The 14,436-nt window shown below is 33.5% G+C and overlaps 1 protein-coding gene across 1 annotated transcript in view; it reads left to right on the top strand.

The window, feature by feature from the left end:
* LOC125063121 overlaps window positions 1–14,436 on the top strand; it is a 92,711-nt gene that overhangs the window by 27,263 nt on the left and 51,012 nt on the right. The window contains exons 4-6 of the mRNA XM_047669349.1: window positions 1,333–1,438; window positions 3,272–3,410; window positions 4,720–4,849. Coding sequence (XP_047525305.1) covers window positions 1,333–1,438; window positions 3,272–3,410; window positions 4,720–4,849 — 375 coding nt within the window. The remainder of the gene's footprint in view (window positions 1–1,332; window positions 1,439–3,271; window positions 3,411–4,719; window positions 4,850–14,436) is intronic.

Below are 14,436 nucleotides of genomic sequence, written 5' to 3'. Positions count from 1 at the left end.
AAGCACAGCTAATGTTATACACACAAGGTGTGCGTATAGCTGTAAACTTAATTATATGAGTTATAAACTTATTAATATGACAAAGAGGACTGAACAATCATAAATAAATTGTCATCGTTCCAGGAATGTAAGTCTATTCATTGTTTTATTTGAATGGATTATTCGTATTGTGTTCGCGTTATCTGTGCTTTCAAAGTTATCATACAATATTTGATGGAATGTGGGTGTGAGATTGAATCTAATCTATAAAAAACGAAATTCATAATAGTAAGCTACAATACATATAAAGAGCGATCATAGTTTTTTCTTATACGAACGTTCGTTACGCATGACGGTGGGAGACACGGCCATGTCATCTGGTCTTTTTTTATTCAATTGGTTTTGAAATATATTTTGCTATCTTTTATTTAGGATTCAGATCTAATATCGTGGCCTGTTCGAGGTATATGATAATAATAAAAGCTTTTTATTTCGGATACTTTACATTTAAATATATTTATATTTCTATCATGTAATTAATTCCTACATACATTTCTGAGTGTACTATTTTGACAAAATCCTCCTAATCCCGCCATCTCTGACTGCACTTTGAAACGTTTTGCCATGTACCACCTGCTGTTTTCTTAATCTGGTACCTTCTAAATTGTATTTCTCTTTTGATGAGACTATGCCCAAAATATTTATTGTACCTTGGGCATCTCATCAGTTAAATACTCCTCCACACAAAATTCCTCCACTGTTCTGTTCCTCTTGCCATCGGTGTATGTTCAGCGGGCTATTTTATGTATAAATACATAAAAATCCCGCCGAATGGATAACGAAGGCACGGATCCTTTGTAAAATAGACTGTGCCTACAGGTGACATGAATATATCTTTAACGCTCCAGTGAGTAAATATTTTTCTAGGAATATCTTTTGAGATCGAATTCATAACTTAATATGTGAAATAAATAAAATAATGTATGTCTCTATCTAATTAAATGCCATTATATCGTTATATATCGATAGGTTAATCGTTAAATATTAAATTAAGAATAAATATTGTAATATTCTGTAAATATAATGTTATTTTTTTAATAGAACGGGGGGCAAACGGGCAGGTGGCTCACCTGATGTTAAGTGATACCGCCTCCCATGGACACTCTCAATGCCAGAGGGCTCGCGAGTGCGTTGCCGGCCTTTTAAGAATTGGTACGCTTTTTTCTTGAAGGACCCTAAGTCGAATTGGTTCGGAAATACTTCAGTGGGCAGCTGGTTCCACCAATGTAATCGGAATAGGATGTATCAGAGTATTTAGCATAATTATATTATATTCTTATACATTTATTACAGAGGAGGCGTCTATAGTAGAGAGCCCCGGCGGGGGCGTCAGACATTGGTGTGAACATGAGGGTCCTAAAAGAAAGCATAAGAAACTGAAACTTAATACTCATCATGGGTAAGTTATTTCTTTATATAAAACTGGGGATAACGGGCGGGTGTTTCTTGCTGTTAAGTGATATAGCCGCGTTGTAAGCCTTGTATTTGGAATATTATTTGAAACTGTAGCGTGTAAGCACTTTATTAAATTAAATAAATAAATAAATAGCTATGCTGATTTTCTCTAATGACATATATATAAGTTACTTTGTTTACATATATGAGAATTAAAGGAATAAAGGATTTCCATCCCATCTGAGGCCAAGACCTATACAGAGTTGTAACGCCTTAGTATTATAAATTAATATTACTGAGTGCTAAAATAAAACAAAACTGACGGTTGCCCTTTCGCAAATTCAATAAAAATACAATGTTACGATATGTAGAATTTGTTTCTATCAGGCGATTTACGAGTTTTAGCAGGAGATAGAACTTTACAATACAATTAAAAGTTTTAACAATCTGTCGGAATTTCCTCGTATTCACCAAAACTTTGGTAACTGTTTTATTTTATGTTTTATCTGAATAATCTCAATATAAAAAAGTAATGTTGGCCTAGAGGCTTCAGCGTGCGAATCTCATCCCTGAAGGTCGTAGGTTCGATAACACTCGCTCGTACGATGAAAGAAAACATCGTGAGGAAACTAAATGTCTCATTTCCAAAAATCGACGTCATGTATCAGACAGAATGCTGATCACCAACTTGTATATGAAAAAGTAATCTTCTAAGAAACGGAATCAATCTGAGGCCAAAACATAAATAGGGAATGTTCGTAATTTTATAGTTTTTTTAAATGTAAGTATCTATTAGTAAATTAAGAGTCGGATACAAAGTTATTCAACAAGATTTGAAATATTATTAAGCCTATTTAGGATATAATCGGAGGCACTTTCTCTTTTACTGTCCCTATTAGATCAGTCTTTATTTAATATAACAAGTACAACGATTAAAAATAAATTTAAAAAATATTTCTGACCTTAGCACTCATTTCGCCATACAGCCAGAAACCGTGTAGGCCGAAGTTTCGGCCTAGGTTTCGGTTTAGGTTTTATTATATTCGTAGCCTCTGCAAATGTTGAGGCACTTGTTTTTATTTTGCGTACCCTAGACGAAACCCAACTTAGTTAAGAGTCTTAGCCTAATTTTAGCTGCTTTCATCGCAGAACTAGGAAGCATTGTTTGGTTTAAGTTTTTCTTTCGTCGAAGGTTTTTCCAACTTGTACTTAGCTCGATTTCAAACCGTGATACTATAGCTAAAATTTGTAGGTTCGAATAATATTTAATATGATATTATAAAGATTTTAAGAATAACATTCTACTAAAATATAGCTTTATATTACAATTCGGTCCAGGTTTCATTTCATAAGCGGACCTGAAGCTGCTGGACTTTTAATATTTTGGAACTAAATTACTCAGATATAATGCGTTCTAAAGCTGAAATAATTTTTGAAGTACTTAAGTTTATTCGTTACTAACATACATGACATTAAAATCTTTCGTCTTAATTACATCTGTTATCGATTGAAACGATGTAAAGGTTGAAATTATGAATAAACTGTTAAATAAAAAAAATTAGTAATTCGTGACATTACACTAATGAATAAAAAATAATAATAAAGCCTCTTGTATTCAATAATATAAAAAATGCAAATCAGATGGGTGTTAGTTTTGTTATTATACACTTATTGTTATTTCCATTACTTCGTGATCCGCAGTATGGATCCCTTATGGCTAAAGGCCTCCTCCTGAACTTTCCATTTGGATGTATTCTTTGATTCCTCCATTTAAATAAACTAATAAATAAAAATAAATTAATTAATAACATACGTTAATGTATTTGTATTTTTACAGCGATATACACAGTCCCGAGTGTTATGAGATGGAGCGCAGACGACGTAGGCGGAGACGTCACCACTCTCATTCACACAAGCCTAAGAAACATAGGACTCTTCTTGTATCCGCTATTGACGAACAGGCGAAAGTTATACACGTAATTATATCCCTTTTTACACGCTTTATATTAGCTTCACCTGTATGTATGTATGTATGTAACCGACTCCTTCGGACTCGATTTTGACCCACTTTAAACGGACAGATTTAATTCAAACTTTGTACACTTATAAAGAATCAGCGACAATATAATATATTTTTTTTTATTTTTTTTTATTTGCATTTCATAGGTTCATCTCGAAAAACAATGAATTTTGTTTAAGTCCACAAAGCAATACGATTAAATTGAGACAACACGTATTGCTGCTAGGACTAAAAAGTGGAATATAAATATAGTTTAAAAAAACTATAAAACACGCTTTTAAAGCACATCTAACTAAAAAGTGAAAAATAATTCCTAATTTAGGCTGAAAATGGTAATGAACAAAAAAATACTGGTATTATTGTGAAAAAGCGTGTTTTATAGTTTTTTTAAACTATAATTATTTAAATATAATAGCGTATGTCTTTTTCTTAATTAAAATCTTCAATTGTCTGGCTTTTACATTTGAATTATGACACTATTATAAAAATCTCGCAAAATGTCCTTTAAAATTAGAACATAATGTTAAATTGTCATAAAAATATCACTAAGGTACTAAGTATTCAATAATAGAGATTGAAAGATATTGTTGAACCTAGCATAATGTTAAGCATATTTTGCATTAAGCGCCATCTATCTAAAACCACAGAAATGTTCTAAAACACATCTTTCTTGTACAACGCGATAATTTTCACCAAAGTATTGTTTCACAAAATTAATAATAGGTGGCGCTTTTATAAATCACCTGCTGTACAGTTCCGTCGGAAGTTTTGAAAGTTTCATAGAAACTTTAAAGATAATATTTGAAAATCATTACTTCTGTATTAACAAATAAATATAGAATATACGAAATAATAATATCTAGAACAGAACATTCATGATACATATTGTACGAGTCAAGGCTGTAAATATTACTCATTCAGGCTTTCTCAGTTTTATAAACGTGGCGATTACCTTTTTCTTCGAAGTTACGCCCCGAGAGTATAGCCAGACGTGGGCACTCTCTTCAGCTGTTACATTATATTCATTCGTTACATAGCAATTAACGTTTAATTATTTCGCATATATTCTATTGTTGTACGCGTGTGGTTAATATTGATTAAAAATAAAATCCTCTATTATTTAAAACAGTCCGATGACCCAGGAACCGTATATATCTATATATAATATTAGAAAAATTTAGAACTGGTAGCTATAACCTTTCTATATTACTTGCTTTATATGGTTGTTCGGTTTTTGTCCGCATAAAAACAAATCTCATATCCAGGTATTGGACCCTGATGAGCTGCCCCGTCGAGCTCGCTATACCATTATGGTGACTGCTTGCCTGCTCCTCTTTCTTTGTCTGTTACTTGTTGGCGTTACGCTTCGGATGGCGCCGCTCATCGATGATATGGGTAAGTCCTTTAGCATATATTATTAATATTATGTAGATTAACACACTAGCCGCTTAATAAGCTGATGCGCGCATATTTCCAGATTTGGACGAATAATCCAACCTGTTTTTAGAGTTCAAAAAGGGTGCACTAATTACAGTTCTTTAGAGAATCTGCGAAGAACTACCTCTCAAATGTGTGTTCTCACTTAAAATATAGACCTTCTCAATTCTAGAAACATTATAGTGATCAGTAAGGATTTTATACGGTTCAATGGGATAAACCTTGAATCGCCTACTTCCTAAACCAGTAGGAGCAAGTGCTTTCAGACGCTCATTATAAGGTTTGTTCCTAAGGGCGCTGACATATTTCATGGCTTTTCTTTGAACCCTTTCAAGCATATTAATATCTTTTATGAAATAAGAATCTGAAATATATTTGGGAACTGAACTTTATCGCAATATTTACTAAGGTTGGCCATTGAACTCTCGAAAACCAAAAGTCCCGCCAGGTCTTTTTCGTGCAGCACGAAAGCGTCACGAGTTCTTCAAAGCACAATAAATAAAACATTCAAGGTTTATTGTATCTAATAAAAAGGAAGATCTAGGAAATGGAATCTCTCTTGGACGTCACCTTTGTTAAACTAGAAATCTCTATTTAATATGTTTAAGTGGCGTCTAAGAATGTATCGGAAACATTCCGAATAATGTTTGTTATGATGCGGCTGTTAAAATACACGAGAGGTAAGTCTAATTATCGTCGTTAAAAGCCTTTTCAATTTTTTATAAAAACTAGTACAGCATTAAATACAATAGGTTTAGTTTGGTGTTGTTTTAGCTTGGATAAATTTAGGAGTATTTTAAACCATTTTTTTAAATAAAAATGTTATTTCAAATGACTGTTTAGTTTAATTTGTTAAATGTTATACTTTTTTGTAGGCAATTTTTGAAGATTTAAGCTGAACCAGTGCATATGGTTATGAGTAATTATTATTATTTATTATTTGGATTCTTTGCATTTTAATGGGAAAAGATCTATATGTGTTTTACACCCATAAAACCATTTTAATGTTTAGTATATTTTGAATTCGGAACCTTTGAGTTATCGCTCTTAATAAATGAATTCCCAGACCAACTTAATCACAGAACGAAGAACCCCTGTTCTAGAAAAATCCAACAATATTTAAGTTTTAATAGATCGACATTTATAGTCTATGTACACTTAAAAAATCTTATATATATATATATATCTGTTAATAATAACGAGAAAAAATACCAAGATTGCCATATTCGTATTGTTTTCTGTTTTCAAAGGCCGGCATCGCACTTGCGACCCTTCTGGTATTGTGTTTGCTTCGTTATATTTAAAAAAACTCGCTTAAATACCATATTTATCATGAAGCAAATTTCACCAACAAAATCTGATTTTAATGATGTAACTATTCTGCTGCTAACATGATTCAACTTTGTATAATAGGTATTTAAAAGGGGTCATTTTGTACTAAAAGCTAATACCTATAGTTATGTAGGTGTGAGTCGCTTGAAGCATACAGTTTGTAGCCTAGTTTTCGGCGTGAATGGCAGACTAAGCTTGCCCCGAAAGCAAAGAGGATATGAGACAAGCTAAGCTCATAATATACAGTTCCTAGTTAAAATTTTCGTTGCCAACCCCTTTCACGGTTATACTCGTTTCACGAAAGATTTATCGATCGATACTCTGGTCTTTAGGTTAGTATTATACATGCTAGAAATATAAATTATTTATTATTGAAACAAAACAAGTTCAGACATTTCTTGCTATTTAACAATTATTCAAGAATTCAAAGCTATCAATCTGATTACAAATACATATTCGCTGAAAATGCAAAAATCCGGAGCTATAATTGAAAATACACGTCAAATTTATTAAATTAGACTTCTTTTGATGTTGGTAAAAGTAATGTCAGACATTTATTAAGATTACAATAAGATATTTTAGGAATGTTCTGTAAATATTTAGTACCTATTTATGTATGTATAGACTTTGTAAAGTTATATGCATGTATTTGGGCACTGAAAATAGGATATCTGGGGTTATATATTAATTTCTGACTTAAACTCAAAATAACAGTATTTTGGTATTTTAAATGTTGTAATAAAACAGAAGAATAGAACAAAGAAGTAAAAGCGTAAGCACTGAACAGTCAATAGTTAATGTCCAAGTTTCGTGTATAGATAACAATGGAAACATAGACGAAGGTACATAAGATAAGGTTTTACAGACAAGAAATATGTTTGTTCTCTAGGACTAGTAAAGCTACCATTGCTGATTCCAATTTTAATGTTGTTTTTTTTATTACCGCGTTATACGAACAATATTCATATTAGATAAGCTACTCGCTTTACCCAACGATAAAACAACTGTTACAATTATTAAACATAATAATATTGAATTCCGTGAAAGCATTACTGGTTTTGTAAAATGCAAACGGTAGTAACTGCCACGATTCATAGTAGGAGGGTAAGTAGAAGAAGACGATGAGATATATCAAAGTAAATAATTAATCACGCGCACACAATACGTTTTCTATATGAACTATTCGAATACAAAACGCGCTATCAATCTTTGTATTAGACCCACGGCCAGTATTTTTAATTACATTGCAACGTAAATCTAAAAATAAATCAAGTTAAATTTATTATTAAAATCTATCAGAAACTTTCACTATGAAGTTAATGACAGCGACAAGACTTTATGGCAGGTAAAGGATCTATTTGTATCGCATACGAATACGAGAAAACTGTATTGTTGTTAAAATTATATTATTTTACGTTTTATAAGACTAAGGGTCCCCGCACATGGGCCACCGGCCACAACCACAAAACGCCGCCACTGGCATATTTCTTGTAATTTTCATACATTTTATGGACTCGCCGCACACGGTTGGCGCCGGTGGCGGCCACACGCTACAAATCGTCGCAGCTTGCTTCTTGTGGCTCGCACCGGCCACTAAACGCCGACACAAAAAGCCGCCACACGCCACTCGCGCGATTCCGCGCCCCTCTCTCTCTTACCTCAGTTAACCTAAAGTCGACGGTAACGCACGCACGTAGTCTGTGTTTCATATAGGTAGATAAATATGGATATAGAATTATTTATATCAGAGATACAATCCCGTCCTGCGATTTGGGATTCAAAAAGTGATAGTTTTAGTAATAGAGGAGAAAAAGTGAAGGTCTGGGAAGAAATCTCGTGTTACTGGCCAGCCTGTATTTTGTATATTTTCGAGTCCCACTATTTTCAAAGTGTGACGAAAATTGAAACCATCCCTTTTGCGAATAAAGTTGTGCAAAATGCAACAAGATTTCACAATGTCTTCTGAGAAATGAATAGAAGTGATTAATAGGCGATGTAATATTCTCCATTTGTTTGCTAGTACGCCGAAGGTACACTCAATGCAATGTCTGGCACGGCTTAACCTATAATTGAAAACTTTTTTGTCTAAGTCCAAATATTTTCCAGAATATGGCCTCATCATATTTTGAGGCCAAATGCTTCATCATGTATAGTTCAATGGTTGTCGATTACCGACCTGTCGTGGTGACGGGATATTTAATGTCTTTCTGTGTATCCAATAACTATGGTTTCGTCTTCTACGACGACGTCTTTATATCAAAAGTAGCGCAATTAAACCTTCTTCGTCAGAGTCCATTATGATACTGCAGGCAAGGGTTAAAAAAAGTAGCAGCCACCGACCGCAAGTGTCGACCACCGGCCACAAGTGGCTGTCGCGCGTTTCAGCTACCTTTGTAGCCGCTTCTAGCTTCTCGTGGCGGCGTTTGTGGCTGTGGCGTGTGGCCCGTGTGCGGCGACAGTTACTGACGGCACTGTCGTAGCAACTTACGAGTGAAATCAGCCATGAGCATGACCAACACTTGGCTAGATTATTTTATCACTATGAATTCTATTAAATTGTAATGACATCTTTTTTATGTCTAATAGTATATTTTAGAATGCATAGTAATGTATTAACCAATGGCGCTAGAACCGTTTAGGTCTGGGCCTGTGGCTCATATTTTTGTATCTGTTCCGTGATCATTTCTACGTAATATGCAAGTATGTGGTGATTAACCTTCTGTCCGGCACACGCTGTCGACGTTTTGGCTGACGAAGTTTTCCTTCACCGTACGCTGGAGCCACTTAGTTGTGGTATAATAATAACTGCCTCAAAAATGCTCTGTTGTGGAACGACGAGCGTTGAGGTGATACGGTTCAAATTTCGTATTCTGCTTGGACGTACCAAGATGAAATTCAGCTGCGGGTATTAATCCGACCGTTAGTAATGTATCAGACATTATAATGGTTGCCACCATGGCGTATTCACAATGTTATAATATAGTTTATTATGAAGTGATAAATAAAAACGGATCGACAATGATTGATGCTAAGTGATATTATCGTGAAACGGCGCCTGCTTGTCTGTTTATATAAAACCTTTTAAGCTTAATGAGTTTATTTAAATAGACATATATAAATCACTATGTTAATCACATCTGCTTTTTATAAGTTTATATTACATCTATATAAATTAGATATATGTATATTAATATTTTAGAACATATTTCAGAACTGGTTTGAACTCTTTACTTTTATTGCTACTTTTAAATGTTTGACGTGACTCGACGAAACGAGACAATCGGGACAATCGGGGTTTATACTTCTCGCCAATACCCAATCTTTGGGTGATATTAAGAGCGTACCGATTCCTGAAAGGCCGGCAACGCACTCGCGAGCCCTCTGGCATTGAGAGTGTCCATGGGCGGCGGTATCACTTAACATCAGGTGAGCCTCCTGCCCGTTTGCCCCCTGTTTTATAAAAAAAAGAAAAAAAAGAAACGAGACTTGAGCGCTGAGTGTGACTTCTATATGTCAAAAAAGTTATTGACATTGGGAGTGTTAGTTCGTTAATTCCCAACTCTTAATTTTAGACTAGTGCCGACTTTGGATTCCCACTAGAACAATAAGGAAGTGGAGGCTCATTATTATGTATATAAAATTAAAGAACTGTCAGGTCTAATCCACTTACGATATGTAGAAATTGATGGAACAAAACCAATTAAAATCCACAGCGTACTTCGCACCAAAGCTATTAAGATGCAAATTTGAATTATATACTCGCATCGAAACTAGGACAAAAGGTAGACCCACGCAGAGCCTTTGTTTTCCTTTACCATTATACTTATATGGTACCTAAATAATAATTATAATCCAGTGACGCTACAACCCTATATGGATCTAAGATTGCATCCGTTACTTTCATAATATGGAGCCTTCCGTCCAATACATGTGCCGGTTTCTTCTCGATGTTTTCTTTAACCGTACCAGCGAGTGTTTGATACGCACATAGAAAGTCCTTTTGTTCTACGACCTCCGGGAAGAGAGTCGCACGCTGATGCAACTTTTTATATGGTATCTATAAACAATATAAAAAGTAAACGGTTTTAGTAGAATATTTATTTTATACTGGTCACAAACAAAGGTGGAGGGCATATTAATTTCAATTCAGAAGAGAAAATGCAATCAGTAGTAGTTTGTATGTAGAAAGTAGAATATTAGTAGAAATTATGACAAAATATTAAAACCTTGCATTATTAATCTTGATTTATTTACAAATAAACTATACAAATAAATTAAATTAACGATTTTCTATCGTTAAATAATCCATTCTTTCCACATAGAATCAATAGCTTAAATCTGTAATTTATTCAAAATTTAAACAACCAACCAAAAAGTGCAAGTATTTTACTATACAGCCTTGCTGTATAATCGATTTAAATTATAAATAGAGCAACAGTTGACACGACATTGAGTATTCTGCTAGAGTAGTTAGTGAACTCATGTAAGCACGGAGGCTGTATAATCACCCGCTATTCACCCACTGCACACAGCTAAATAGATCTAAATAGCGAGAAATTGTCACAACATTTGATATTTCATTCGTCTGCTGAATCTGCTGAAAAACACTCCAATAAATCGTCGCGTAAATTCGAACCATTAATTTCAAACAAACTAAAAGCTTAATATTATTAAATAAAGATTTCTCTCAAAGAAACAAAATCATCAACTTTAAACTTTAAAGCTATAAAATTTTTGTTATATATTGCTTTTCTATTGTTTTATAAGAATATAAAAAAGTTATTATACATTCAGTAGCTAAAAAAAACGTAACAAAGTAATACATTTTAAATAATGTCTATCGGTATGAAAATGGAGCGCTGTGATTACAAGATTGTCTTAAAAATGTCACAAACAAAAATAAATCCACGAAATAGCTATCATCAAAAAGTTGTTTGTTTGTATTTACTAAAGAAGAGCTGTTTATTTTGTCCCGAGTCGGGTTTAATAAGCGATCTTCCACTAGAAATGAGAGGAGCTACTGATTATTGACTGTAGGTTGTAACAAAATCATTGCACCTTGAAATTAAAGTCTGCCTATTATTATTCGAATACTGCTTGACTTACCATAAGACCTTTCTAAGAAATTAATTAATTATAAACACATTATACATGTGTTTTCTTTTAAGTACAAAAGTATCATTCATATTAAATAAGCAAATAAGTTCGACTATAGTTGTCGGAGCAGTGTTGGCCTAGTGACCTCAGGGTGCGACGCTTATCCCTGAGGTCGTAGGCTCGATCCTCAGCTGTGCACAAATGGACTTTCTTTCTATGTGATCATTTAACATTCGCTCGAACGGTGAAGGAAAAAATCGTGAGGAAACCGACACAGGAGGCTAATTACCTACTTGCCTATGTGATTGACAAATGATCATGAAACAGATACATAAATTCAGATTTCCTGCCTCAAGCATCAGGGCCTTAGGGCCCAGTTCTATAAAGTTTGTAGCGCCACTAATTTATTTTATTGTATAGTTGAAGTCGCTACGTAGTACACAATTCTCTTTAAATAAATTATTATTGAAATCGTCTTAGGTCTTACCTTCAAGATTGTGTTTTTTTGTGACCCTTTGAAGGCAAGTAGATCAAACACCTGAAACAGTTGTTAACTTGAGAATCGAACAAGACAAGTAATAAATTTGTGTGTCTAGAAATATAAACGGTTAACGAATTGTCAAGTAGTCAAGGCAAGACTCGCCAATTTAGGACAAATTACGAATCAACGAAGAATATAAGTAACGTTTTTTTAAAAAACAAATATTAGTTTTATTGCTTTTCACAGTTTAATAGCCATTTGGATACTTTAATTAGGACAATACACAAAAGAAAAAAGTATCTTATTATACATATAACCTAACCCCTAACTTTAATAATAGGTACCTACCAACTGTCGTGAGACTGATCTTAATTTAGGAAATTAAAAATGATTCATGTGCACTTTTTATTATTATTATGTTTTTTTTTCATGTATACTTTATTAGTTTAGTTTGTTTTTTGTTCCTGATAAGTTTCTTTTTCTAAGCAACTAAATGTAATACATGTATTTTTGCACTTCTTGCCTTTCTTATGTAATTTAATACTTTTTTTTTCTCACAGTGGTTGCCTGGAAGAGATCGCTCGAAAGCGATAAGGCCGCCAGTTGCTCTCCTTTTTTTTTAATTATGTCAATTGTACTATATTAATGTATATGCAACGAAGTGTTAATAAATAAATAAATAAAAATGAGGTCGACCCCATTACATGTGGACAGATATATTAATCAAAAACAAGAAATACACAACCACTATGCCTTTGAATCCTTAATATGCAACACAATGGGTATCCATTAATAATATGTAACTTGATAACTAAGATGTAGGCTTTATTACGTAGGATTTCTCGATGTCTCGGCCAGACGTTACCCACGTATTCTGTTTATATTAATTAAATCTGTGCACAATACAGGGATATTGAGATGAATGTAATTAAAGTACAACATCAGTACCAAAGTGTATGTAACAATTTAACTTTTGGGTTTCGGTTTTTACTAACTTAATTGATGGATCATGAATATGGTGTTGACTTTGTACAATGTGACGATATGACGCTAATTCGTGGGATATAGACAAGGTAACAAAAAATTTTACAAATGTTGTTGATATATATTGTTGATAGGTATTAAATGCAGATTTTATATACTAATTAAATGTTTCGGTCCATGTCTGCTAAATTAAAAAAAAATCACAAAAATAATAATGATTTTCTAATACGTCCTTGTTCAGCGAATTGATTTCTAATGGTTTCACTTAAATGTACACGTGTATACATTGATTTTGTGACTACTATTTAATAATAATATTCACGAAGCTGTTTAGGTTACGTTAAGAACAAAAATACTAAAAGATGCAATGTTTAAAAGTTTCTTAAATTGACAACGAAATTTTTCTATTCATTATTGGCAATCAATTTTCACGTATAAATGAAAATTGATTGCCAAAAATGAATTCACAGCATGTTTGATATCACGAAGGCACTCACGTAGAACTAAACGTTCACCTCATACGTTTAAATTCGATTACGACCACTCACCACTCGCCACTCGGAGATTGCAGAAATTGTTCCAAATAGATTGGATAAGAAATAAAGCTAACCAGCCCTGCGATTCTGTAACTCACTTCACGAACTCACACAGCGGTTTTCTGAAAAGGTGGAAGCTTGTACTTTATTGTTTATCATAATGCCAAATCATAAAATTACTGCTTCACGACTGATTTGAGAGAGACCGCCGATGCGAAAACCGCTGTGTGAGTTCGTGAATTGAGTTACAGAATCGCAGGGCAGATAGATTGAGACAACGTATTTTGATCTTACTTTTAAATAACACAGATAACACTAGAGTACGCTTACAGCCATACTCGTTAATTTATTGCTAATGAATACTAAAGATTGAATAAATAAGTTAGACATGAAGTCGTTTGTTTCACGTTTCACATCGACAACAACTACGCAAAAACCTCAAGTTTTATATCGCGCATCCCGAACATACAACAACCACTATTCAAGCCTCGACTTGTTTAAACTATGTTTATTAATTTTTCCTGGTTATATGTTTGTGTTTACCTATGTACTCCATCTATGTCTATATTTGTAGTATGTTTTTGTTATATATAGTTTAAATGCTAACTAACCCTCGAGCTATCTGCAATAAGTTTAGTAAAATATTGAACGTTAACGGATTGTGATAAATTTGTATATAAAAAACATTGTTTTTTTTCTACGCGATACACGTGACGCCTGGCGTGCGTGACGGTTTCCGGTTTTTGTAAAACGACGGCAGACAGTAGATCCATTCAGAAGTTAATAATTGTCTTTTACTGCCTTGCGCTTTTATAATTTAGTCGACATCTAATCGTCCCTAATATTCCGTAAATTGTATTTATAAAATAGGAAAATAAATGGAAAACCTTGCTCGATCCTAAGTTGAATATCACATTTCAGATAACATTTTACTCGAAAATCCTCAGTTTTATCAAAAGAAAAATAGAACGAAAATTGAGGTAATTAAAAGCTTAGCAAACAGATTACTCAGATAATTTATTTGAGAACTTAACCTCGACGAAAGCTGCAAGTCACTCGCCATGATAACGTCATTCACACTTGATACCACCTTATTTAATCCTACGCCAGATTAC

The sequence above is a fragment of the Pieris napi genome, chromosome 3, assembly GCF_905475465.1.
Source record: "Pieris napi chromosome 3, ilPieNapi1.2, whole genome shotgun sequence".
NCBI lineage: Eukaryota > Metazoa > Arthropoda > Insecta > Lepidoptera > Pieridae > Pieris > Pieris napi.
This window is presented reverse-complemented; position numbering and strand designations above follow the sequence as displayed.